This window comes from Hypanus sabinus, chromosome 15, assembly GCF_030144855.1.
Source record: "Hypanus sabinus isolate sHypSab1 chromosome 15, sHypSab1.hap1, whole genome shotgun sequence".
In the NCBI taxonomy this organism is placed as follows: domain Eukaryota; kingdom Metazoa; phylum Chordata; class Chondrichthyes; order Myliobatiformes; family Dasyatidae; genus Hypanus; species Hypanus sabinus.
This window is the reverse complement of record NC_082720.1, coordinates 92585786-92609114: the sequence shown is the minus strand read 5'-3', so window position 1 is coordinate 92609114 and position 23329 is coordinate 92585786. Positions and strand designations below refer to the sequence as shown.

Below are 23329 nucleotides of genomic sequence, written 5' to 3'. Positions count from 1 at the left end.
AAAAGATTAGTCTGAGCCCCAGAAATCTTCTCCCTTGCATAGTACAGTGCTGCAGAAGAATGTGGTGCAAGGGGAGTGTATATAACTGTGCAGAGGAAAGATTTTTGGGATGTGCTATGAAAAGGTTTGTGGATTACAGTGTTGTGTCAGTTAGATTTCTGGATACGGGGCTTCTGTGATGGAGCTTTGGGAGTATGTGTTGTTGAGTTGTGATCTTAGGTGAGATGCTGCATGTACGGTGTGGTGGAGAGCGGTGCAGTGGAGTAGTGTTATTTCAGGGGTACAATGTTGCTTCATTTTGCTTTGAATATTGAGGGGGTTTTTCTGTGGCACGTGGGTGCAGTGGGGGTTATGTCTGGGATATGGGGGGTGACGTGGGAGTTATTTCTGGGGTATGGGTGCTGTGGGCTTATTTCAGGGATGGGAATGCACTGGGGCGATTTCTGGTCCACGGGGAGTAGGTGAGGGCTGTTTCTAGGGTACAGCGGTGCAGTGGGGGCTATTTCTGGGGTTCATGGCTGTAAGAAGGGCTAGTTTGTGGTACGTGGGCATGGAGGGTTTATTCTGGGGTATGGGGTGCGGTGGGAGCTATTTCTGTGATACAGGGGTGTAATGGGGACTATTTCTAGGGGTATAGGGGTGCAGTGGGGGTTACCTCTGGGGTGCGGGGATGCTGTGGGGATTATTTTTGGAGTTTGGGTGTGGTGGAAGGTATTTCTGGAGTACGGGGGGGGGGTTATTTTTGGGGTATGGGTTGCAGTGGGGTTATTTATATGGCGTAGTGAGGTTGCTAAAATGATTGAGGTTTGTCACACTGTCATTTGAAGCCTCATCTACAGGTGAGGTGTCTCTGGGATTCGGTGAAGAAAGCCACCTTTATCCTGGGATCTGGACTCTTTGTGTTTGCAGCATTTCGGAATTCACTGACTTGGTAAGTTAACAGTGTGATAAGACCATATGTCCGTAAAGCATAAGAGCAGAATAGGCCATTCAGCCCATCGAGTCTGATCCACCATTCCATCATGGCTGATCCCTGATTCCACTCAACCCCATACATCTGCCTTCTTGCCATAATCTTTGATGTCCTGACTGATTAGGAAATGATCAGCTTCCACCTTAAATATACAAATGTGGTCTGGCGAGTATCTTATAAAGCCTCAGCATTATCTCCTTGCTTTTATATTCTATTTCCCTTGAAATAAATGGCAACATAGCATTTTCCTCCTTTTACCACAGACTCAACATGTAAATTAACCATCTGGGAGTCTTGCACAATGACTCCCAAGTCCCCTTGCACCTCTGATATTTGAACCTCCTCCCCATTTAGTTAATAGTCTGTACTATTGTTCATTTTACCAAAATGCATTATCGTACATTTACCAACATTGTAGTTCATCTGTGACTTTTTTGCCCATTCTTACAATTTGTCTAATACCTGCTGCAATTGCACTGCTTCCTCAGCACTACCTACCCATTCATCTATCTTCATATCATTCGCAAACTTTGCCACAAAGCCATCAATTCCATAATCTAAATTATTGACAAACAATATGAAAAGAAGTGGTCCCAATACTGACCGCTGAGGGACACCACTAGTCTCTCGCAGCCAACCAGAAATTATCACACATTAGTGCTGCTATTACACTTTCCACCCACAAATAGCCCATCCAGAAACTAATATGGCAGCTGGGTGGGAACCAGGATGATACAGTTGAGCATGAGCTAGCAGGTTTACGATAGGTGTGACATGAATGTTCTGGATTGGGTGTTATACAATGAACCATAGGTGATTAGGGAACTTATGGTAAAAGAACCCTTAGGAAGCAGTGATTACAATATGATTTGAGTTCAACTTGAAATTTGATAGGGAGAAAGTAAAGTCTGATGTAGCAGTATTTCAGTGGAGTAAAGGAAATTACAGTGGTATGTGAAAGGAGTTGGCCAAAGAAACTTGGAAGGAGATAATGGCAGAGATGACAGCAGAGCAGCTTTGGTGTGAGTTTCTGGGAAAAATGAGGAAGGTGCAGGATAGATCTATTCCAAAAATGAAGAAATACTCAAATGGCACATTAGTACAACTGTGGCTGACAAGGAACATCAAAGCTAATGTAAAAGCAAACAAGAGGGCATACAACAAAGCAAAAATTAGAGGGAAGGCAGAGGATTGGGAAGCTTTTAAAACCCTACAGGGAGTAACTAAAAGAATCATTAGGAAGGAAAAGATGAAATATGAAAGCACGCTAGCAAACAATATCAAAGTGGATAGTAAAAGCATTCTCTAGTGCTTTTAAAAATAAAAGATGAGTTTGGATATAGGACCTATAGAAAGTGAGGCTAGAGAAATAATAAGGTGGGGACAAGGAGATGCCAGATGAATTACAGACCATTTAGACTAACCTCAGTGGTTGTGAAGATATTGGAGTCAATTGTTAAGGATGAGGTTATGGAGTACTTAGTGACATAGAAAAAGATAAGACAAAGTCAGTAAGGAATTTTTGATAGCTCTGGGTTTGTACTTGCTGAAATCTTTTGAATAGTAAAAGGCCCAGACACAGTAGATGTGGTAAGAATGTTTCCCATGGTGGAAGAGTCTAGGACAAGAGGGCACAGACTCAGGACAGAGTGGCATCCATTTAAAACAGAGATGGGGGAAAAATTTCTTTAGCCAAAGGGTGGTGAATTTCTGGAATTTATTACCACAGGCAGTTGTGGAGGCCAGGTTGTTCAGTTAAGGCAGAGCTTGATAGGTCCTTCATTGGACACAGCATCAAAGATTATGGGGAGAAGTCTGGGGAGTGTAAAATTGGCTGAGGAGGGTAAAATCGATCAGCCATTATTGAATGGTGGAGCAGACTCGATGAGCCAAATAAGACCATAAGACATAGGAGCAGAATTAGGCCATTTGGCCTAATGACCTAATTCTGGTCTTACATCTTATGGTCAAAGGACTTCTTTCTGTGTTGTCCCACTCATTCTGAACTGGAAATATTCATCCTATCTGCAGGCACTTGCAACAATTCTGGGGAGCATCCGGGGATTTCTGGCAGTCACAGTGGGGAAAAGCGTACAACTTTTTCCAAGGCAATGAATGGGTTCTCTTCATTCTCGGTGAGTACAGTTGACCTGTGATTTAGAGTAGATGTATACCTTGGTTTGGAGATATGGGAGAGTTGGACGTTGTACAGGGTTTGGTAAAGCCCATTGTTTCTGGGTTTTGGTGTACATTTTTTGTTTGGGGTGCATTTCAAGTTTCCAGAGGAGGTAGTGATGTTAGTTATGGTTTCCAACGTTAAGTTTGTTGAGCCAGGTGTATGAGGAAATAATTCTTCATTTAATTCAGGAATCTCTGGTTCCTTTGACTGTGATAAAAATAAGAGGTTTAATAGAAAACTGAGAATTCCATGGTGGCTGTAAAGAGTAAAGGTATGCTGGAGGAAAGGAACAGAAAGGGGAGTAAGGTGATTAGATGTTGGGCTTGGGTTTGAATTCTTTCAGTTGGAGGAAGGGAAGATTGACAGTCACACATAGGAGGTTGTCATTCAAACATCCTGGTTGTTATTTTCCCATTTGAAGAATTATCTGGTTTTTCACTCCCATGCTCTTTTCCTACAGCCCACTATTTTCTAAGTTACTCTTTAATCTAATTTAATTCCTATATGCCCTACATCACAACAATTTCAAGTGTGTCTCATCTGGTCACCAACCCTTCTGGCTGAAACTATTTCTTCTGTCTTTATCTCTCCTGGTTCTATATAATATGAATAAACACTATGCCCAGGAATGGAAAAGGCAACAAGAAGTAATGGATACACCTAGTCACAGGCTAAGTTGTTCCCACCACAGTGCACCATCATAATAAAGCAGCATCCATCATCAAGGCCACCCACAGTCCAGGTCATGCTCTCTTCTCACTACAACCATCAGGCAGGAGATACAGAGATGCAGAGCCTTAGGACCCACACCACCAGTTTCAGGAACAGTTATTACCTCTCAACCATTAACCTCCTGAACCAGCTTGGATAACTGCACTCTCCATATCTCTGAACTCACTCCCCAGCTGACTCACTTTCAAGGACTCTTTACAACTCATGTTGTCTATTATTTTTGTTTGCACAGTATATCTTTTTTTGCACGTTGATTGTTTGTTAGGCTTTTTAGGTATAATTTTACATAAATTATATTGATTGTATTTTGCTGTTTTCCTGTAAATGCCTGCAAAAAATAATCCTAAGGTAGTATGTGTAGTAACGGTACCCTGTATGAGATAGTAAAAGAAAAAAAAGCTTGGCAAACTGAAAGGTCTTAAGGTGGATAAGACACTTGGACCAAATGGGCCACATCCAGTAGTCTTGAAAGAGGTTGCTGAATAGATAATGGATGCATTAGTCATGATCTTTCAGGAATGACTTGATTCTGGCATGGTCTTGGAGCACTGGAAAATTGCAAATGTCACTACATTCTTTAAGAAGGGAGGAAGTCAAAAAGGAGGAAATTATAGGCCAGATAACTTAACCTCAGTGGTAGGGAAAGTGTTGGGAGTCCATTATTAAGGACGAGGTTTCAGGATACTTGGAGATTAATGATAAGTCTAAGTCATCATGGTTTCTGTAAAGAGAAATCTTGCCTGAGAAATCTGTTAAGAGTTCTTTGAGGAAGTAACAAGCAGGGTGGACAAAGGAGAGGCAGTGGATGTCATTTACCTGGATTTCCAGAAGGCATTTGATAAGATGCCACAGATGAGACTGCTTAACAAGATAAAATCCTATGGTGTTACAGGACATATACTGGCATGGGTAGAAGAGTGGGTGAAAGGCAGGAGGCAGCAAGTGGGATAAAGAGGGCCTTTTCTGGTTGGCTTTCAGTCACAACCATGGTGGGTCTCATCAGCAAGAACGACGAGTCAGCTTACAGAGAGGAGGTGCAGTAGCTAACGGACTGGCGCAGAGCCAACAACCTGTCTCTTAATGTGAACAAAACAAAAAAGAGATGGTTCCTGACTTCAGGAGGGCATGGAGCGACCATTCCCAGCTGAACATTAATGGCTGCTCGGTAGAGATCGTAAAGAGCACCAAATTTCTTGGTGTTCACCTGAACAGAGAATCTCACCTGGTCCCTCAACACCAGCTCCATAGCAAAGAAAGCCCAGCAGCGTGAAGGCTGAGGAAAGTCCATTTCCCACCCCGTATCCTCATCACATTCTACAGGGGTTGAGTTGAGAGTATCCTGAGCAGCTGCATCACTGCCTGGTTTGGAAATTGCACCATCTCAGATTGCAAGACCCTGCAGCAGATGGTGAGGTCAGCTGAGAAGATCATCGGGGCCTCTCTTCCCGCCATCATGGACATTTACACTACATGCTGCATCTGCAAAGGATACAGGATTATGAAGGACCCCACACACCCCTCATACAATCTCTTCTCCCTCCTGTCGTCTGGGAAAAGGCTCCGAAGCATTCGGGCTCTCACGACCAGACTATGTAACAGTTTCTTCCCCCAAGCTATCAGACTCTTCACTACCTGAAGCCTGGACTGACTCCTTGCCCCATTGTCCTGTTTATTATTTAATGCCTGCACTGTTTTGTGCACTTTATGCAGTCCTGTATAGGTCTGTAGTCTAGTGTAGCTTTCTCTGTGTTGTTTTTTCTACATAGTTCAGTCTAGTTTTTGTACGGTCATGTAACACCATGGTCCTGAAAAACATTGTCTCATTTTTACTGTGTACTGTACCAGCAGTTATGGTCGAAATGACAATAAAAAGTGACTTGACTTGACTTGAAAGAATATTACTGATGCCTTCACAATCTCTTCTGCTACCTCTTTCAGAACCCTAGGGTGTAGTGTATCTGTAATGTAGGCCTGGAATGTGCTGTAGATTTCTATGTTCTGTGTTCTAACCTATGCCTTCTAGTTCGGGTCTCTCCGAATCTCAGTGTATAGAGCCTACTTGCACTTATCCTATCGATATCCTCATAATTTTGTATACTTCTATGAAATCTCCCCTGATTTTCCTACGCTTAAGGGAATAAAGTCATAACCTACTCAACCTTGATCAGCTGAGGGATTGAGTTCAAGAGCCGAGAGAAAATGTTACAGCTGTACAAGACCCTGGTCAGATACCACTTGAAGTTCTGTGCTCAGTTCTGGTTGCTTCACTACAGGAAGGATGTGGAATCTATGGAAAGAATGCAGAGGAGATTTACAAGGATGTTGCCTGGATCGGGGAGCATGCCTTATGAGAATAGTTTGAGTGAACTTGGCCTTTTCTCCTAGGAGTGACGAAGGATGAGAGGTGTATAAGATGATGAGAGGTATTGATCATGTGGATAGTCAGAGGCTTTTTCCTAGGGCTGAAATGGCTAACATGAGAGGGCACAGTTTTAAGATGCTTGGAAGTAGGTACAGAGAGGATATCGAGGGTAAGTTTTTTACGCAGAAAGTGATGAGTGTGTGTAATGGACTTCCAGTGACTGTGATGGAGGTGGATACAATAGGGTCTTTTAAGAGACTCCTGCATAGGTACATGGAGTTTTGAAAAATAGAGAGCTATGGGTAATTTCTAAATTAAGTACATGTTTGGCACAGTATTGTGGGCCGAAGGGCCTGTATTGTGCTATGGAGTTTCCATGTTCTATGTTTCTAATCTCTCCCTATAGCACAAATCCTCAAGTTCTGGGGGGCAATTTGCCAGAAATGGATAAGGTTGCCAGGGGACATAGTTGCTAAAGTGTCAGAGGTGGTTGAAACTGTGTAGGTTGTGAAAATTCAAACATGTAAAGCTGGGAGAAAATTAATGGTAGTATTAAATAATTAACTAGTTTCACCAGTCTAACCTGTGTCAATGTGAAAGTGCTGGGGACCCTGAACTATTTCCAATATCACCAGTCTATCCTATGTCAATGTGAGAGTGCTGCTGAGCCCTGAACTATTTCCATTTTCACCAGTCTAATCTGTGTCAATGTGAGAGTGTTGGTGACCCTGAACTATTTCCATTTTCACCAGTCTAATCTGTGTCAATGTGAGAGTGTTGGTGACCCTGAACTATTTCCATTTTCACCAGTCTAATCTGTGTCAATGTGAGAGTGTTGGTGACCCTGAACTATTTCCATTTTCACCAGTCTAATCTGTGTCAATGTGAGAGTGTTGGTGACCCTGAACTATTTCCATTTTCACCAGTCTAATCTGTGTCAATGTGAGAGTGTTGGTGACCCTGAACTATTTCCATTTTCACCAGTCTAATCTGTGTCAATGTGAGAGTGTTGGTGACCCTGAACTATTTCCATTTTCACCAGTCTAATCTGTGTCAATGTGAGAGTGTTGGTGACCCTGAACTATTTCCATTTTCACCAGTCTAATCTGTGTCAATGTGAGAGTGTTGGTGACCCTGAACTATTTCCATTTTCACCAGTCTAATCTGTGTCAATGTGAGAGTGTTGGTGACCCTGAACTATTTCCATTTTCACCAGTCTAATTTGTGTCAATGTGAGAGTGTTGGTGACCCTGAACTATTTCCATTTTCACCAGTCTAATTTGTGTCAATGTGAGAGTGTTGGTGACCCTGAACTATTTCCATTTTCACCAGTCTAATTTGTGTCAATGTGAGAGTGTTGGTGACCCTGAACCATCTCCAGTTTCACCAGTCTAATCTGTGTCAATGTGAGAGTGTTGGTGACCCTGAACTATTTCCATTTTCACCAGTCTAATCTGTGTCAATGTGAGAGTGTTGGTGACCCTGAACCATCTCCAGTTTCACCAGTCTAACTCGTGTTGATGTGAAAGTGCTGATGACATTGAACCATTGTCAGTATTCAGTTGCCTTTTGTTTCATTACCAGGTGCTATGGTAATCCCAACCATCGCTTTCTGGTTGGTGAATGGACTTCTATTGATAGTGGATGTCACTGGGAAACCACAGCTGATTACACGTTACAGGATTCAAGCAGGGAAGACTGACCCGGTGAGACTACACTGGGTGTTGATTTAGTGGGGAGGGTGGTATAGAGGAGTGGGCAAATGCTAGAAACAGACATTTTTGTCCAATTCATCCATGCTGCATCCTTTCGCCCCTGAAACTTTCCAGTCCACACACCTGACTAAATGTTTTCTAATCCCATTCGGTGATTGGAAGCCTGAGAAGAAGTAGGTCAACCAGTTTCATTGATTGACTAGAAGAGGCAGCAACTTGCGGCAATTTGGTGCTTTGAGCAGGGTTTAGGTTGATAGATAAAGACCATATGACCATAGGATATTGAAGCAGAATTAGGATATTTGGCCCATCGAGTCTGCTCTACTGTTTCTCAGACCCAGTCTTTTGCGTTCTCCCCATATTCCTTCTTGCCTTGACCAATCAAGAATCTATCAACCTCTGCCTTAAATATATTTTAAAAACTTGGCCTCCACAGCTAACTGTGGCAAAGAATTACATGGATTCACCACTCTCTGGTTAAAGAAATTACTTCTTATTTCCATTCTAAAAGGATGCCCCTCTATTCTGAGGCTGGGTCCTCTGATTTCAGACTCTCCCACTATAGGAAACATCTCCATGTCCGCTCTATCAAGACCTTTCACCATGCGATAGGTTTCAATGAGATCACTTCCTTTCTTCTGAATTCCATTGAATACAAGCCCAGAGCCATCAAACGCTCTTCATATGACAAGCTATTCAATCCTGGAACTGGAGGAGGACTAATATCCTAGCACATAGGTGTCAAACTCAAAGCCCGCGGGCCATATCCGGCCCGGCGTACAATTATATCCGGCCTGTGAGATCATTTTAGATAAATCTATTATTTTAATTATTAATGGCCTGGCAATATGAAGCCTATGATTGTAAGTTAATACCAATCATAAAAATAATGCTTGCTCAGCAGTCTTCTTCATAAGAAACGGAATTTGTGAAGTGAAACACATTGTAGTTATAGCAGAGACTGAGACACATGAGAACAGGCTGAAAAAACAGAGGCAATGAAAGCTGCGTTCACACGCGCCTGACTGATCTGGCCCGCATGAAGCTGCATTTTGCCCAATCCGGCCCGTGACCTAAAATGAGTTTGACACCCCTGTCCTAGCACGAAGGTTTGTTAATGCAGGACAGTGGACTTTAAGCTAGAATTGTAGGGGATGGAAACAAGAGTGCCAGAACTGTTAGTGGAGAGGTTGTGGAGGCAGATAGTTGTAGATCTCAGACAAAGTTGAACATGGTGTGACTATTGTCTTTAACTGCATATATTTCAATACAAAAAATATCGTAGGAAAGGCGGATAATATTGCTGAAGATGAGGTAGCTGGTTTACAAACAGAGTCAATGTGTAATGTTGATAGGGCAAAATTGCAGTCAACAGGATGAGTTGTAACATAAAAAGTGAACAAAATCGAAGAGTAAATACAAATGTAAGATTGTTGTATTTGAATGCTCGCAGTATACAGAATAAGGTAGATGAACTTGCAGCTCAGTTGCAAATTGGCGGGTATGATATTGTAGGCATCATTGAATCATGGCTGAAAGATTATAGCTGGGGGCTTATTGTCCAAGGATACATACTGTATTGAAGGGACGGCAGGAAGGCAGAGAGGGTGATGTTTCTCTGTTGGTAAAAAAATGAAATCAAATCATTAGAACAAGGTGCATAGGATTGTAAGGTGTTGAATCATTGTGGATGGAGCTAAGCTACTGTAAGGGTGAGAAGACCCTAATGGGAATTGTATATAGGCCTCCAAACAGTAGTAAGGATGTGGCCTACAATTACAATGGGAGACAGAAAATGCATGCCTAAAGGACAATGATAAAGTAATCATGGGAAACTTCAATATACAGGTAGACTGGGAAAAAAACAGGTTTGTGCTGATTCCAGGAGGGGGAATTTTGAGTGCCTACGAGATGGTTTTTCAGAGCAGCTGATGGTTGAGCCAACCAAAGGATCAGCTATTCTGGATTGTATGTTGTGTAAAGAAGCAGAATTGATTAGAGAGCTTAAGATAAAAGAACCCTTAGAAGAAAGTGATCATAATATGAATGAATTCACCCTGAAATTTGAGAAGGAGAAGCTGAAGTCAGACGTATCAGTATTACAGTGGAGTAAAGGGAATTACAGAGGCATGAAAGAGGGGTTGGGCAGAAGTTATTGGAAAAGAACACTGGAAGGCACAGGATATTTACAGTTGCAAAAACAGTTTGTGAACCCTTTGCAATTACCTGGTTTTTTCTATTAATTACTCATAAAATGTGGTTTAATCTTCATCTAAGTCAGGGTAATAATACAATAAGACCATAAGATATAGGAGCAGAAGTAGGCCATTTGGCCCATTGAGTCTGCTCCGCCATTCAATCATGGGCAGATCGAATTCTTCCAGTCATTCGTACTCTTCTGCTTTCACTCCATTTCCTTTGATGCCCTGGCTAATCAAGAACCTATCTATCTCTGCCTTAAGTACACCCGATGACTTGGCCTCCACAGCTGCTCGTGGCAACAAATTCCACAGATTTGTCATTGGCCGCCCTGGAAAAGAATGCTTTTATTCCCACTCATTGCCTCCTACCGATCAGCCAATGATCTAACCATGCCAGTAATCTTCCTGCAATAGCATGGGCTCTTAATTTGGTAAGCAGTCTCAAGTGTGACACTTTTTCAAAGGCCTGCAAAAAAAAAAATCCAAATATATGATATCCACTGCATCTTCCTTTTACCTATCCTACTTGTAATCTCCTCCAAGAATTCCAACAGGTTCGTCAGGCAGGATTTTCCCTGAAGGAAACCATGCTGACTTTGTACTGTCTTGTCCTGTGTCAACAAGTACTCTATCACTTCATCCTTAACAATTGACTCCAACGTCTTCCCAACCGCTGAGGTCAGGCTAACTGGTCTATAATTTCCTTTCTGTTACCTTCCTCTTTTCTTTGAGTGGTGTGATATTTGCAGTTTTTCAGTCCTCCAGAAACATGCCAGAGTCCAATGATTCTTGAAAGATTGGTCCTAATGCCTCCACAATCTCTTCCACTACCTCTTTCAGAACACAGTGAAGACTGGTGTAAAAAGACATGATGCATGGTGTTACAGGAAAGATTCTAGCATCGATAAAGCAGTGACTGATTGGCAGGAAAGAAAGAGTGGAAATAAAGGGAGCCTTTTCTGGTTGACTGCCGGTGACTAGTGGTGTTCCACAAGAGCTTGTGATGGGACTGCTAGTTTTTACTTTTAATTTCGATGATATGGATAACAGAATTTATAACTTTGTAACATAGTTTGTTGGTGATACAATGATAGATGGGGGGGTAGGCAGTTTTGAGGAAGTAGAGAGGCTACAGAAGGACAGGCAGATTAGAAGAATAGGCGAAGAAATGGCAGATGGAATACAGTGTCATAAGTGTTTGGTCATGAACTTTGGTAGCAGAAGTAAAAGCTTATACTGCTTTCTAACTGAAGAGAAAATTCAAAAACTTGAGGTGCAAAGGGACTTGAGTCCTCATCCAGGATTCCTTAAAGGTTAACTTGCAGGTTGAATTGGTGGTGAGGAAGACAACTTTAATGTTTGCATTGATTTCAAGAGGATTAGAATATAAAAGGAAGGATATAAAGTACTGGTGAGGTTCACAGAATGTTGTGAGCAGTTTTGGGCCCTTATCTTAAGGTTGTATACATTCTTTGATAATAAATGTACTTTGAAATCTTTGAAGTCTTATATGAGAAAGGATATGCTGAGTTTGGAGAGGGTTCAAAGAGCTTCATGAAAATAATTTCAGGATTGAATGACTTGTCATATGAAGAGCATGTGATGGCTGTGGGCCTGTATTCACTAGAATTGAGAAGAATGAGGGGTGATTTCATTGAAACCTATTGAATGGTGAAAGGTCTTGATAGAGTGTATATGGAGAGTCTAAGACCAGAAGGCACAGCCTCAGGACAGAGGGCCATCCATTTAGAATGGAGATGAGGAAGAATTTCTTTAGCCAGAGAGTGCTGAATCTGTGGAACCCATTGCCACAGGCAGCTGTGGAGGCCAAGTCATTGGGTTTATGTATGGCAGAGATTGATAGATTCTTGATTAGTCAGGGAATGAAGGAAGGAGATTGGGGCTGATAGGGAAAATGGATCAGTCATGATGAAATGCCATAGCAGACTTGATGGGCCAAAAGGCCTAATTCTGCTCCTCTATCTTATGGTCTTATGATCATTCAGTTCAGGAATGGGAGTGGTGCACATGATCCTGGCTACATCTATGATGTTCAGATTGAAAGGATTGAGAGCTTCATGTTCCTTGAATGAACATCACCAATAGCCTGTCCTGGTCTAACTACGTTGGTGCAATAGTAAAGAAACCTCTACTTCCTCGTGAGGCTGAAAATATTTTGCACGTTCACATCAACTGTCACCAATTTTTATCAATGCATTACAAAAAGCATCCTATCTGGAAGCATCACAGCTTGGTACTGCAACTGCTCCGCACATGACTACAAGTAACTGCAGAGAGTTGTGGACACAGCTCAGCACATCACAGAAACCAGCCTCCCCTCTCTGGACTCTGTTTACTTTTCTCACTGCCTCAGTAAAGCAGTCACCATTGTCAAAGACCTTACCCATTCTGGACATTTTCTCTTCTCCCATGTTCCACTGAGTTGAAGGTACAAAAGCCTGAACATGTGCAGTACCACCAGGCTTAATGATGCCTTCTACCCTGCTGCTGCTATCAGACTACTGAATAGCTCCCTATACAATAAAATGGTCTCTTGAACTCACAGGCTACTTCATTATCACCTTGCACCGTATTGTCTACCCGCACTGTACTTTCTCAGTAATTGTAATACTTTATTCTGGATTCTGTTATTGTTTTCTCTTGTACTACCACAATGCACTGTGTAATGATCTAATCTCTATGAATAATGTAAGACCATAAGGTATAAGAGCAGAATTAAGTCATTTGGACCATCACATCTGCTCTGCCATTTCATCATGGCTGATCCAATTTTCCTCACAGCCTCAATTTCCTGCCTTCTCCACATATACCATCATGCCATGACCAATCAAGAATATATCAACTTCTTCCTTAAATATACATAAAGATGCCTCCAAAGCTGTCTCTGGCAAAGAATTCTATAGATTCACTACTCTGGCTAAAGAAATCCCTCCTCATCTCTGTTCTAAAAGAACACCTCTCTATTCTGAGGCTAAGACCTTTGGATTTGGTCTCCCCCACCCTAGAAGCCCAGAGTCATCAAACCCTCTTCAGATGACAAGCCATTAAATTTTGGAATAATTTTTGTGATCTTCCTTTGAACCCCCTCCAGTGTTAGTACATGTTTTCTAAGATAAGGGGCGCAAACCTGTTCACAATACTCCAAGTGAGGTCTCAGTAGCCTTGTGCTTTACAAAGTCTCAACATTACGTCCTTGCTTTTATATTCTAGTTCTCTTGAATTGAATGCTAACATTGCATTTGCCTTCCCTACCACAGACTCAACCTGCAAATTTAGGGAATCCTGCACAAGGACTCCCAGGTCCCTTTGCACCTCTGATTTTGTATTTTTCTCTCAATTTAGAAAATCGTCAACCTTTTCATTTCTTCTACCAAATTGCATGACAATACACTTCCCAACACTGTATTCCATATGCCATTTCTTTGCCCATTCTCCTAATCTGTCAATGTATTTCTGTCGCCTCTCTACTTGTCAAAACTACCTGACCCTCCGTCCTTCTTCAGATCATCTGCAAACTTTGCGACAAAGCCATCAGTTCCACTGTCCAAATCACTGATATATAACGTAAAAAGGATTGGTCCCAGCAGACCCCTGTGGAACACCACTACTCAGGCAGTCAACCAGAAAAAGGCTCCCTTTATTCCCACTAATCAACCACTGCTTTGTCCATGCTAGAATTGTCCTGTAATACCATAAAACCATAGACATCGGAGTAGAATTAGGCCATTCAGCACATTGAGTCTGCTCCGCCATTCATTCATGGCTGATCCTGGATCCCACAGCGCCATACACTTGCCTTCACACCATATCCTTTGAAGTCCTGACCGATCAGGAAATGATCAACATCCATGTACTTGGACTCTGCATTCTGTGGCAGAGTATTCCATGGATTTACTACTCCTTGGCTAAAAAAATTCCTCCTTTCCCTAGTTCTAAAGGATCGCCTCTTGATTTTGAGGATGTTCCCTCTAATTCTGGATACCACCCCATAGGAAACATCCTCTCCACATCCACCCAATCCAGTCCTTTTGATATTCAGTAGGTTTCAATGATATGCACCACCTCCCACCCCCCAGCATTTTTCTAAATTCCAGAGGATACAGGCCCAAAGCTGTCAAATGCAGTTCGTATGTTAACCCATTCATTCCCAGAATCATCCTTGTGAACCTCCACTAGATTCTCTCCAATGACAACACATCCTTTCTGAGCTGTTGACAATACTCCAAGCGTGGTCTAACTGGTGTCTTATAAATGTTCAGAATTATCTGAGCAAACACAAGGAAATCTGCAGATGCTGGAAATTAAAACACCACACACAAAAATGCTGGTGGAACACAGCAGGCCAGGCAGCATCTATAGGAAGAAGCACTCCTCGACGTTTTGGGCCGAGACCCTTTATCAGGACTAACTGAAAGGAGAGATACTAAGAGATTTGAAAATAGTGGGGGGAGGGGGAAATGAGAAATGATAGGAGAAGACTGGAGGGGGTGGGATGAAGCTAAGAGCTGGAAAGGTGATTGGCGAAAGTGATACAGAGCTGGAGAAGGGAAAGGATCATGGAATGGGGGGTCTCAGGAGAAAGAAGGGGGGGGGGGTAAGCACCAGAGGGAGATGGAGAACAGGAAAACAACTAAATATGTCAGCGATGGGGTAAGAAGGGGAGGAGGGGCAATAACGGAAATTAGAGAAGTCATTGTTCATGCCATCAGGTTGGAGGCTTCCCAGCCAGTATATAAGGCGTTGTTCCTCCAACCTGAGTGTGGATTCATCTTGACAGTAGAGGAGGCCATGGATGGACATATCAGAACGGGAATGGGACGTGGAATTAAAAATGTGTAGCCACTGGGAGATCCTGCTTTCTCTGGCGGACCGAGCGTAGGTGTTCAGCGAAATGGTCTCCCAGCCTGCGTTGGGTCTCACCAATATATAAAAGGCCACATCGGGAGCACTGGAAGCAGTATACCACAATGATCAGAATTATCTCCTTGCTTTTATATTCTATTCCCCTTGAAATAAATGCCAGCATTGCATTTGTCTTCTTTATCACAGATTCAACCTGTAAATTAACCTCCTGGGAGTCCTGCATGAGGACTTCTGAGTTGCTCTAACTTCTGATTTTGAATTTTCACTCCTGAGAGATAATAGTCCATACTATTGTTCCTTTTACCAAAATGCATTATCATACATTTCCCAACACTGTATTCCATCTGACACTTTTTTGTCCATTCTTCCAATTTGTTTAAGTCCTGCTGCAATCGCATAGCTTCCTCAGCAGTACCTACCTCTCTACCTATCTTTATATCATCCACAAACTTTGCCACAAAACCATAAATTCCATTATCTAAATCATTGACTAACAACATGAAAAGCAGCGGTCCCAATCCTAAGCCATGAGTAACACCACTAGTCACTGGCAGCCAACCAGAAAAGACCTCTTCTATTCCTACTTGCTGCCTCCTGTCTGTCAGCCATTGTGCTATCCATGCCAATATTTTTCTTTGAACACCATCAGACTTTATCTTGTTAAGCAGCATCAAGTGGCACCTTATAAAACACCTTCTGAAAATCCAGGTAGACGACATCCACTGCCTCTCCTTTGTCCACTTTGCTTGTTACTTCCTCGAAGAACTGCAACAATTTGTAACAAGATTTCCCTTTACATAACTATACTTACTTTGACTTATTTTATCATTAGTGTCCAAATACCTCGAAACCTCATCCTTAATGATGGACTCCAACACTTTCCCAACCACTGAGGTTCGGCTAAATGGCCTACAATTCCCTTTCTTCTGCCTTTCTCCCTTCTTAGAGAGTGGAGTGACATTTGCAGTCTTCCAGTCCTCCGGGACCATGCCAGAGTCAAGTGAGTCTTGAAAGATCATGACCAATGCATCCGTTATCTCTTCAGCAACCTCTCTCAGAACTCTGGGAGGTTGTCCATCTGATCCAGGTGACTTATCCACATAAGACCTTTTAGTTTGCCTTTCACATTTCCTGAGTAGTAACAATGTCACTCACTCCTGCTGTTTGACACTCACAGTCCTCTGACACACTGCTACAGTCTTCCACAGTGGAGGCAGATGCAAAGTACACATTAAGTTCATTTGCCATTACTTTGTCCCCAGTTACTGCCTCACCAGCTTCATTTTCCAGTGGTCTAATATCAACTCTCACCTCCCTTTTACTCTTTATATAACTGAAAAAACTAATGCTATCCTGCCTTATTGCTAGTCTGCCCTAATATTTTATCTTTTCCATTCTTAAAGCTTTTAAGTTGCCTTTCGTTGGATTTAAAACTTTGCAATCATCCAACTTTCCACTCACTTTTGCTACCTTGTATTCCCTTTCTTGGTTTTATGTAGCCCTTAACTTCCTTTATCAGTCATGCTTGCCTACCGCTGACATTTGAGAACTTTTTCCTCTGTGGGACATATCTATCCTGTGCCTTGTGAACTATTCCCAGAAACTTAAGCCATCTCTGCTCTGTCGTTCCCCCCCACCAGTATCCTCGTCCAATCCACCTGGTCAAGCTCCTCTCTCATGCCTCTGTAATTCCCTTTATTCCATTGTGATACTGATACATGTGGCTTATGCTTCTCCCTCTCAAATTGCAGAACAAATTCAGTCATATTATGATCACTGCATCCAGAGGGTTAATTTTTGTGAAACTCTGTAATAAAATCTGGGTTATTACACAACACCCGATCTAAGATGGTCTTTCCCTGAGTATGCCCAAGCACAAGCTGCTCTAAAAAGTCATCTAATAGGCATTCAACAAATTCCCTTTCTTGAGATCCAACACCAACCTGATTTTCTCAATCCTCTTGCATATTGAATTCCCCATTACAATGTATAAACTAATATGGCAGGGGGGTGGGAGCCAGAGTGAAGGGACTTGGGGCAGGGCAGACGGTAAAAAAGTAAATATAGCATGTAGTCAGACTGTCAGGAAGGGCAGGCAGGTGATGGGACCAACAGGCTCAGTATTAAGGATGCAGAAACAGGAAGGACAGCGATAATGGTACTCAAGGTGTTGTATCTAAATGTGCGTAGAAACAAGAAATAAGGTGGATGACTTAGAAATACGTACACAACGCTGGAAGAACTCAGCAGGTCAGGCAGCATCCATGAGAAAAGAGTAGCCAACATTTCGGGCTGAGACCCTTCATAGGGAATGAAGGTGGATGACTTTGTTGCACTATTACAGATTGCCAGGTACGATGTTGTGGCCATCACTGAATCATGGTTGAGGGATGGTTATAGTTGGGAGCTGAATGTCCAAGGTTACTCATTATATCGGAGGGACAGGAAAGTAGACAGAGGGGCTGGTGGTAAAGAATGGAATCAAATCAGTAGAAAGGTGTGACATATGATTGGACAATGTTGAATCCTTGTAGGTTTGAGTTAAGAAACTGCAAAGGTAAAAGGTCATTGATGGCAGATATATACTGGTCTCCCAACTGTGGCTGGGAGGTGGACCACGGGTTACAACAGGAAATAGAAAAGGAGAGGAAAAAGGGCAATATTAAGATAGTCATGGGAGATTTTAACATGCAGGTTGATTGGGAAAATCAGCTTGGTAATGGATCTGAAGAGAGTGAGTTTGTTGAATGCCTGAGACATGTGTAGAGCAGTTTATCATTGAGCCTACTAAGGGATCAGCTATACTGGATTGGGTGTTATGTAATGGACTGGAGATGTTTAGGGAGCTTAAGGTAAAAGAACTTTTAGGAACCACTGATCACAGTAAGATTGAGTTCAACTTGAAGTTTGATAGGGAGAAGGTAAAGTCTGATGTAGCAGTATTTCAGTGGAGTATGGAAAATCACAGTGGTATGAGAGAGGAGTTGGCCGAAGTAAATTGGAAGGAGCTGCTGGCAGGGACGTCAGCAGAGCAGCAATGGTGTGCATTTCTGGGAAAAATGAGGAAGGTGCAGCACATGGCTGACAAGGGAAGTTAAAGAATGGGCATACAACAAAGCAGAATTAGTGGGAAGACAGATGATTGGGACTTTTTAAAAACCTACAGAGAGCAACTAAAAAAAATCATTAGAGGGGAAAAGATGAATTATGAAAGCAAGTGGATAATAATATCAAAGTGGATAGTAAAAGTTTTTTACAAGTATGAAAAAATAAAAGAGAAACGAGTGGATACAGGATGCTAGAAAATGAGGCAGGAGAAATAATAATGGGAGAAAAGGAGATGGCTGATGAACTAATTGAGTATTTTGCATCAGTCTTTATTGTGGAAGACACTAGCAGTATGTCTGATGTTGTAGTATGTGTAGGAAGAGAAGTAGGTGCAGTTGCTATTACAAGAGAGAAGGTGCTCAAAAGCTAAAAGACCTAAAATCATATAAGTCACCCAGACAAGATAAACTGCACCTGAGGTCTCTGAAAGAGATAGCGTTAGAAATTGTGGTGGCATTAGAAATGATCTTTTAAAAATCTTTGGACTCTGGCATGGTGCCAGAGGACTGGAACATTGTAAGTATCACTTCACTCTAAGAAAGGAGAAAGGCAGCAGAAAGGAAATTATAAACCAGTTAGCCTGACCTCAGTGGTTGGGTAGATGTTAGAGTGTTATGAATGCTACAGCAATGAATATGAAACTGAGACAGGTTTTAAAACAAATCCCGAGATTTATTAACCTGTGCTCAAAACTTAGAGAAGTAAACAAACGACTAACTTAACCATAAGTTAACAGTTAGGCGGCACAAACATTCAAACTTAGAAACTGTTCTTAACGAGTTCTCATCCAAGCACAGACTTAAAGTGATATGTTCAAAAGTCCATGTGATTTATACAGTCAGTAAGGAGAGACTTCCACGAAATGACGATTCCTTTGAAGTAATGACGAATCTGCTGATCCCACAGCTGAGAGATGCCTTGTTCGCAGAAGTCACGAGGAAATAAAAGGATCTGACCTTTTGACTGGAGGGTGGTCACTGCACAAACCTTCCCGACCTTGCAGGGGTTCAACTCAAATATGCATGCCACAATACCTGAATGAAGTCAAAGGTCATTCCCAAAACGCTGAACGACATTAACTTTATGCAATCCTTTGAACTCAGATAACTCCAGTAATGCCTTCACTCTCCGATACTGGACTGTAAGGGAAAAATAAACGTGCAAAAAACAAAACCGGTGGAGCTTCCATACGTCCGACCGGCAACAACAACATTGCATCAAAAATAAAAATGAGAACTGCGTCACAGATCGCGGGCTTGGTTTAAATACCGTTTGGAACATGCCATCACTGACATAACATAACCCCATGGTCAAGAGACAATTACATCATCCCACTGTCCCGTTCAAACTGTGGGTATGTAACAAGAGTCAATTGTTAAGAATGAAGCAATGGAGTATTTGGTGACACAGGACAAGATAGTACAAAGTCAGCATGGTTTCCTTCAGGAAAAATCCTGCCTGACGAACCTGTTGGAATAATTAGAGGAGATTACACGTAGGATAGATTAAGGGGATGCAGTGGGTGTTTTGTATATTTGGACTTTCAGAAGGCCTTTGACAGAGTGCTACATATAGGCTGTTTACCAACCTAAGAACCCATGGTATTACAGTAAAGTTTTAACATGGTTAGAGCATTGGCTAATTGGTAGGAGGCAGCGAGTGGGAATACAATGATCCTTTTCTGGTTGGCTGCCAGTGGTGTTCTGCAGGGGTTTGTGTTGGGACCACTTTTTATGCTGTATATAAATGATTTAGATGATGGAATAGATAGCTTTGTTGCCAAGTGTGCAGATGATACGAAGATTGATGGAGGGGTATGTAAAGTTGAGGAAACAGATAGGATGCAGAAGGACTTAGGCAGATTAGGAGAATGGGCAATAAAGTGGCAAATGAAATACAATGTTGAAAAATGCATGGTCATGCACTTTGGTAGTTGAAATAAATGTGCGGACTATTTTCTAAATGGGGAGAAAATCCAAAAATCTGGGATGCAGAGGGACTTGGGAGTCCTTGTGCAGAACACCCTAAAGGTTAACTTGCAGTTTGAGTCAGTGATGAGGAATGCAAATGCATTGTTAGCATTTATTTCAAGAGGTCTAGAATAGAAGAGCAAAGATGTGATGCTGAGGCTTTATAAGGCACTGGTGAGGCCTCACCTTGAGTATTGTGAACATTTTTGGGCCCCTCGTCTCAGAAGCGATGTGCTGGCATTGGAGAGTGTCCAGAGGAGGTTCACAAGGATGATTCCAAGAATGAAAGAGTTATACGAGGAACATTTAATGGCTCTGGGTCTGTAACTCGCTGGAATTCAGAAGGATGAGGGGGGATCTCATTGAAAGCTTTCAACTGTTGAAAGGCCGAGACAGAGTAGATGTGAAAGGATGTTTCCCTGGTGAGAGAGTCTAGGACAAGAAGGCACAGCCTCAGGATAGAGGGGCGCCCTTTCAAAACAGAGATCCGGAGAAATTTCTTTAGCCAAATTTCTGACCTGTTCGTGACCTGTTCAAGAAGGACGGGTTACACTTGAATCCTGGGGGGACCAATATCCTAGCAGGGAGGTTTGCTAGGGGTACAGGGCAGACTTTAAACAAGTAAGATGGGTGGGGGGGGGGGGGGCGGGAATCAATTTGAGGAAACCATGGGAGAGGAGGTTAGTTCACCAGTAGAGCAAGTAAATAGACAGTGTGTGAGGGAGGAAAGGCAGGTGATGGAGAAGGGATGCGCTCAGCCCGAAGATGTAGGGGAGAAGAAAGAAAAGGATAATAAATTTGAATGCATTGTTAGGGATGTAAAGAGAGGAGGGGGTGGAGAGTATCTTAAATGTATCTATTTTAATGCTCGGAGCATTGTAAGAAAGGTGGATGAGCTTAAAGCGTGGATTGATACCTGGAATTATGATGTTGTAGCTATTAGTGAAACATGGTTGCAGGAAGGGTGTGATTGGCAACTAAATATTCCTGGATTTAGTTGCTTCAGGTGTGATAGAGTAGGAGGGGCCAGAGGAGGAGGTGTTGCATTGCTTGTCCGAGAAAATCTTATGGCGGTGCTTTGGAAGGATAGATTAGAGAGCTCCTCTAGGGAGGCTATTTGGATGGAATTGAAGAATGGGAAGGGTGTAGTAACACTGATAGGAGTGTATTATAGGCCACCTAATGGGGAGCGTGAGTTGGAAGAGCAAATGTGTAAGGAGATAGCAGATATTTGTAGTAAACACAAGGTGGTGATTGTGGGAGATTTTAATTTTCCACACATAGACTGGGAAGCTCATTCTGTAAAAGGGCTGGGTGGTTTAGAGTTTGTGAAATGTGTGCAGGATAGTTTTTTGCAACAATACATAGAAGTACTGACTAGAGATGGGGCAGTGTTGGATCTCCTGTTAGGGAATGCGATAGGTCAGCTGACAGATGTATGTGTTGGGGAGCACTTCGGGTCCAGTGATCACAATAGCATTAGCTTCAATATAATTATGGAGAAGGACAGGACAGGACCTAGAGTTGAGGTTTTTGATCGGAGAAAAGCTAACTTTGAGGAGATGCGAAGGGATTTAGAGAGAGTGGATTGGGTCAAGTTGTTTTATGGGAAGGATGTAATAGAGAAATGGAGGTCATTTAAGGGTGAAATTATGAGGGTACAGAATCTTTATGTTCCTGTTAGGTTGAAAGGAAAGGTTAAAGGTTTGAAAGCACCATGGTTTTCAAGGGATATTAGAAATTTGGTTTCGAAAAAGAGGGATGTCTACAATAGATATAGGCAGCATGGAGTAAAGGAATTGCTTGAGGAATATAAAGAATGTAAAAGGAATCTTAAGAAAAAGATTAGAAAAGCTAAAAGAAGATATGAGGTTGGTTTGGCAAATAAGGTGAAAGTAAATCCGAAAGGTTTCTACAGTTATATTAAAAGCAAGAGGATAGTGAGGGATAAAATTGGCCCCTTAGAGAATCAGAGTGGTCAGCTATGTGTGGAGCCGAGGGAGATGGGAGAGATTTTGAACGATTTCTTCTCTTTGGTATTCACTAAGGAGAAGGATATTGAATTGTGTAAGGTTGGGAAACAAGTAAGGAAGTTATGGAACCTATGACAATTAAAGAGGTGGAAGTACTGGCGCTTTTAAGAAATTTAAACGTGGATAAATCTCTGGGTCCTGACAGGATATTCCCCAGGACCTTGAGGGAAGTTTGTGTAGAAATAGCAGGAGCTCTGACGGAGATCTTTAAGATGTCATTAGAAATGGGGATTGTGCTGGAGGATTGGCGTATTGCTCATGTGGTTCGATTGTTTAAAAAGGGTTTTAGAAGGAAGCCTAGCAACTATAGACCTGTCAGTTTGACATCAGTGGTGGGTAAATTAATGGAAAGTATTCTTAGAGATGGTATTAATAATTATCTGGATAGACAGGATCTGATTAGGAGTAGCCAGCATGGATTTGTGCGTGGAAGGTCATGTTTGACAAACCTTATTGAATTTTTTGAAGAAGTTACGAGGAATGTTGATGAGGGTAAGGTAGTGGAAGTAGTCTATATGGACTTCAGCAAAGCCTTTGACAAAGTTCCACATGGAAGGTTAGTTAAGAAGGTTCAGTCGTTAGGTATTAATGCTGGAGTAATAAAATGGATTCAACAGTGGCTAGATGGGAGATGCCAGAGAGTAGTGGTGGATAATTGTTTATCGGGATGGAGGCCGGTGACTAGCGAGGTGCCTCATGGATCTGTTTTGGGCCCAATGTTGTTTGTAAATGATCTGGATGATGGGGTGGTAAATTGGATTAGTAAGTATGCCGATGATACTAAGATAGGAGGTGTTGTGGATAATGAGGTGGGTTTTCAAAGCTTGCAGGGAGATTTATGCCAGTTAGAAGAATGGGCTGAATGTTGGCAGATGGAGTTTAATGCTGAGAAGTGTGAGGTTCTACATTTTGACAGGAATAATCCAAATAGAACATACAGGGTAAATGGTAGGGTATTGAGGAATGCAGAAGAACAGAGAGATCTAGGAATAACAGTGCATAGTTCCCTGAAGGTGGAGTCTCATGTAGATAGGGTGGTGAAGAAGGCTTTTGGAACGCTGGCCTTTATAAATCAAAGCATTGAGTACAGAAGTTGGAATGTAATGTTAAAATTGTACAAGGCATTGGTAAGGCCAAATTTAGAATATTTTGTGCAGTTCTGGTCACCGAAT

At 42.1% G+C, this 23329-nt stretch overlaps 2 protein-coding genes across 7 annotated transcripts in view; one reads left to right on the top strand and one right to left on the bottom strand.

Annotated features, from left to right (window-relative positions):
* The window catches only part of LOC132405715 (uncharacterized), a 321522-nt gene that overhangs the window by 141620 nt on the left and 156573 nt on the right, over positions 1-23329 (bottom strand). The window lies entirely within an intron of this gene.
* Positions 1-23329, top strand: part of faxdc2 (fatty acid hydroxylase domain containing 2) — a 112063-nt gene that overhangs the window by 58412 nt on the left and 30322 nt on the right. For 3 of the 6 annotated variants that reach the window (XM_059990753.1, XM_059990751.1, XM_059990749.1), the window contains exons 3-5: positions 828-931; positions 3005-3108; positions 7831-7952. In XM_059990753.1, coding sequence (XP_059846736.1) covers positions 828-931; positions 3005-3108; positions 7831-7952 — 330 coding nt within the window. The remainder of the gene's footprint in view (positions 1-827; positions 932-3004; positions 3109-7830; positions 7953-23329) is intronic. The other 3 variants (XM_059990754.1, XM_059990752.1, XM_059990750.1) reach the window with 1 other exon arrangement.